At 40.2% G+C, this 4,737-nt stretch overlaps 2 protein-coding genes across 2 annotated transcripts in view; both read left to right on the plus strand.

The window, feature by feature from the left end:
- Positions 1 to 1,434, plus strand: part of LOC106945401 (sterol 26-hydroxylase, mitochondrial-like) — a 10,255-nt gene extending 8,821 nt beyond the window's left edge. The window contains exon 10 of the mRNA XM_015029054.1: positions 117 to 1,434. Within this exon, the coding sequence (XP_014884540.1) occupies positions 117 to 233 (117 nt within the window). The 3' untranslated portion in view covers positions 234 to 1,434. The remainder of the gene's footprint in view (positions 1 to 116) is intronic.
- A 1,557-nt stretch (positions 1,435 to 2,991) lies between these two features.
- LOC106945403 (sterol 26-hydroxylase, mitochondrial-like) overlaps positions 2,992 to 4,737 on the plus strand; it is a 14,095-nt gene continuing 12,349 nt past the window's right edge. The window contains exon 1 of the mRNA XM_015029056.1: positions 2,992 to 3,240. Coding sequence (XP_014884542.1) covers positions 3,019 to 3,240 — 222 coding nt within the window. The 5' untranslated portion in view covers positions 2,992 to 3,018. The remainder of the gene's footprint in view (positions 3,241 to 4,737) is intronic.

Below are 4,737 nucleotides of genomic sequence, written 5' to 3' on the forward strand. Positions count from 1 at the left end.
ATTAGGTTTTCATAGTCTTGGAGACATAATCATTAAAATAAATACTTAAAGTTTATCTGTCAATGTCTTTTCTACAATATTCTAAATTATTATGTATTTTTGGCATTTTTTCTCAGCTTATTCAAGAGTTTGAAATCAAACCGAACCCCACTGCGGATGATCTAAAGATCGTCAGTCGGTCCGTTTTGGTGCCAAACAAGCAACTGGACCTGCACCTTGTGGAGCGGCGATGAAGGAACACTTTGATTCAACAGTTTAGCTAAACATCCCAAAAAGGGCTGCTTCTCTTTTGTTTTCATGTGAAAACTTCTGTTTAGCTAAAACTAAAGTTATTGACAGTTAGCCTTTAGCTAGTTAGCCAGAGGCTAATTGTCATTAGCCGACCATTCTATGTGCAATCACAGCAGGAACGTAGTTAGGTCTGGATGATAGAGTTAAACTTACATACATTTCCACACTTTAATTATTAATGGGGAGGAAAAACTACTGAAGCATTTTCTGTATGCTAACGTGAAAACTAGCTGCTGCTAACAGGCCAGGCCTTCCTCTTTCTGGAGAGTTTACGTTCACTGGTGTTGATGTGCAGAAACAATCTGGAAGTTAACAACCCAGAACAGTTTTTTTCTTGCTAAATTCTAATGTTTGTGATTTAGTGTGTAATTTATATACAGGGTTTCTAAAATGTATGTCATTAGGCCAAAATTGTCAAGTAAAATGCTAGGAGAAATATATATGTATTTTGTAAACTAGTATAAAAAAATGATTATTATGTACTGGTTCAACAATAAGCTAAACATACAATATTTTAATTAAACAGTCTGTTCTATTGTTGTTGGAAAGCATTTAAATCATTGTAGATTGAAAACTTAAGTAATTTTTCAGGTTTGCCTTATTAAAAAAACATTTGGGTTATTAATGCTTTTGAATTGGTTGGAAAAATCAGCAGAAAATAGAAAGCAGATCTGGGTGAACGAAGTCTGAGTTTGACTGAAGGTCACTGGGAGATGTGGTTCTATAAGTTAAAGAGAATACAAAAGTGTGGCTGTTAAAAGATGAGTACTTTATTCATCCATTGAAAAAATATTTAAATTAGTTAGAAATCATTTTTATTGAAATGATAATTAGAAATAAAAGGCAGTAGGGTCAGATTAGCGTCATTCTTGCAGTTCTTTATACTCTGAGTTATTTCTGTTTTTGTCTGCAAATTTGACTGTAGGTTTGAATATCTGATCATGTTTGTCATAAACACTAATTATGTTCAATTAATTAGCATTTTATAATGTAATTAGTAATATAATGTTTTTACTGTTGTGGTACAATTTATATTTGGGTTCAGTTTTATTTTTCTTGTTACACAAATTTAAGAGATAATTTTCATCTTCCACAGATTTTATAAATGTAAAATAATTAAATTATAACATCTTTACCTAAAAATATTTGTTTCCTCTTTTCTGTTTGATCCATCCATCCATCCATCCATCCATCCATCCATCCATCCATCCATCCATCCATCCATCCATCCATCCATCCATCCATCCATCCATCCATCCATCCATCGTTAGATACTCTCTTGCTGCTGTTGCCTGTTGGGAGCTGACAGATGGAGGAATAACGACTCCTTCTCAATCCAGAACTTTGTGGAATGAAGCATCATAATCTGCATGAGAAGATTAACTTTAGTTTCATAAAAATCGTTAAAGATTTTCAGAATTTGGTCAGGAAAAAGTCAGAAATCAAACGTCCTGTTTGATACATCAGTCAGTCCAGAACTTCAGTTGCTGCATTTCCATTACAAAACTGTAAATATTCTGCTAGTGTCGAAATAACAGTTTTTCAACTGCAGTGTTTCCACTAAATAAGAAACACAATTAAAAGTTTGTTGATGCAGTAGGTCATTAAAGACGTGCTCCGCCATCATCCGATGGCTTCCTGTCGTTTTCTTCTTCGTGGATTGTGACACGTTGTGAAAAAAAGCTTCCATTGTAGTTTTCTGAATTAAGCCAAAAATTATATGGTCAATGAAAACGTAGTTGTTGACTTCTACGTCGAGAAGAACAGGGGAACCAGATCATCAGTTCTTGTTAAATTGCTCAGAGCTTTGTGCCTCTGGTAAGGCACAGACCTCCAGTGGATGGGAAAGTCTGCATCATCAGAACTTATTTGGCCAATGTGTTTCCATCTCTCTTTACTGCTTTAAATCTTTTTCAGAAAACCTAAAACCACCTCAAGCGAACGTAAAATCCTTTTTGTGACACTGAGGAAGTTCTTTTGATTTTGGACGTTTCCATCAATCGAATCGTTTCTAATGCTACACTTTAAAGCGTGAATTAAAAAACATTGATGGAAATACGACTAGTGCACACCTGTGAAGGTCAACCATCAGGTCACCCTGAGCCTAATGAGGGAAATGACCAACAGGTGTGCAGGGGCAACAGACTCCCACACACACACACACACACACACACACAGACACACACACACACACACACACACACACACACACACACACACACACACTCACCAACAGAGATCCTCTGAGCAGGAAGATGACTCACTCACACTGCAGGACTGAGAAATGTCTTCAGTTCCTTGAAGACGTTTCTCTGAAACATTTCAGGTTGGTATTCAGCATAAGGGCTCCAGAGTTCAGGAAAGTTCAGATTCTCTAAACAGTCGGACGTTTTGCTGTCAGCAGCTGGTGTTTACTCTCAGCCCCAGAGGTTGTGTAATCCAGAGCGAGGAGGTTTCGCATGCTGGGCTGCTCCCTTAAAAGGCAAACCAAGCTTCATTGTTAGGAGCAGATCGGCTTATTAAGACATTTCACAACAAGTCCGTCCAGACAGATTACACAACTCAAAAGGCTTTAAACCAGAGAAAACTGAACATTTCCCCAGACTCCTTCCGTTGTGGTTTGTGTCTTCAGATCTGGACAGGTTAAATCGTGCTCTGGCCCGGCCCCTCCCTGCAGCAGCAGCTTGGATGTAACAGGATCCGCGTGTTTTCCACTCGCCTCCTGCCATGGCTGCGTGGCTGTTGAGCAGAGCGCTGTCAGGGAAAAGCGGCGGTCTGCTGCCATGGAGCCAGGTCTGCTGCCGGGAGCGGTGCCGGACCGCTCCCTCCGTCCTGCCCGCCCTGCAGGACAAGCCTCGGGCCGCCTCGGACCTGCCCCGGGTCAGCGTCTGGGAGATGCTCTACAGGATGCTGGTCCAGGGCTACTACAACCGTCTGCATGAGCTGCAGGTACCTGACCGCTCCTCAGCTTTCACACCTGCAGCCAAAGCCTGAAGCACTTCCACATCCTGGTGCTAACAAATCTAACGCCGACAGCACGGTTCTGTTGGCGTTAGATATGTTGTATGACCAAAACAAAGGCAGGTTTTGATCATGCATTTGTTTTTCATGACCAAAGCAAATGCTGCTCAGGTAGCATTACCTTTGTTTCTATTGGAGACGCACTGATCAGATCGCTAATGTCGTCACTACTGGATGTTCGGACAAACGAAGCAAACAGAACGGCGATATCTGAAGAGCGCGTAACGCTCCCATATTCCTCTGCAGAAGCTCAGAGTGGAGAAACTTAAACAATGGTTGAAATGCAGAAGCCTCAAAGTGAGCAGAGAGAAAACAGCGATGGCTGAAAGGCTACGCTATCTGTTCCCGCCGAGTAATAAAATGTAAAAATATTGACTCCTCAATGCTTTGCAGTTCATTTTTCCAATTAGATATCAGTTTGTAAAAGCCGTGAATCGATTAGATTCACTGTCGCTACATCAGCTCTGTGTCAAATGAAACGATTCTGTAGCTGGAGTTTATTTGTAGTCGGCAAAAAACGATTGGTGGGAATAAAAGTGTGCATATTAATAACCTAAATCACCCAATCAGAAACAAAATCAACTCTTCAGACGTTTCCCCTAAAACTGCTTACCGCTTGTCCGAAGCTAAAATGGCCGCCAAAGTGCTGATCTAAATTTAGTAGTTTTACGTCATGAAAAGCCCCGATATAGAAAATAATTCTAGATATCAGTGACGATCTTTCTGACCCACAAGGGCATTTCTATTGAGTCTAATTCTATGCGTTATTTATTTTACATTATATTTAGAAATCCTAATGACACTTTCTGAAACATTTGGAAGAAACATTTGTTGCAGTTTGTTTTTATGTTTGTTTTTTGTTGGTTTATCATTTATTTTACACTGTCTGTTATATCTCTCACCGCACTGACTGGACAAATTAAAGTTGTTTTTACATTTGACCAAACTTTGAAGCTGTTGGTGTTTTTAGTTGTTCTGTTCTGGTGCAGAGCCAGTAAATGACATTTTAATTCAGTACATTTCTGTCTGTTTGGGGAAAAAAGAAACGTTTTAAATCAATTCAGATACTAAACCTCAGATATCGGTATCGGAAGGGGAAAAAGTGGGTCGGTGCAGTCGTAGTTTCTATGGCAACCACCAGCTGAAGGAAGGCGTAGCTCTGCTGGGAGCATTGAGCTGAGGTCAGGTTACAGGTTATCAGGATTCTGATCAGGATTTTATCAGGATTTTATCAGGATTCTGATCAGGATTTTATCAGGATTCTGATCAGGATTTTATCAGGATTCTGATCAGGTTTTCATCAGGATTCTGATCGGGACTGATCAGGTTTCCCTCTCGTCCTCTCCTTCTCAGCTGTATGAGAAGCAGCTGTATGGACCCATATACTGGAGCGGGCTGAAGTCGGTGTCGGTGAACACGGCCGAG

Source organism: Poecilia latipinna, unplaced genomic scaffold, assembly GCF_001443285.1.
Source record: "Poecilia latipinna isolate Pla-1442-1.1 unplaced genomic scaffold, P_latipinna-1.0 Scaffold142, whole genome shotgun sequence".
Lineage (NCBI taxonomy): Eukaryota > Metazoa > Chordata > Actinopteri > Cyprinodontiformes > Poeciliidae > Poecilia > Poecilia latipinna.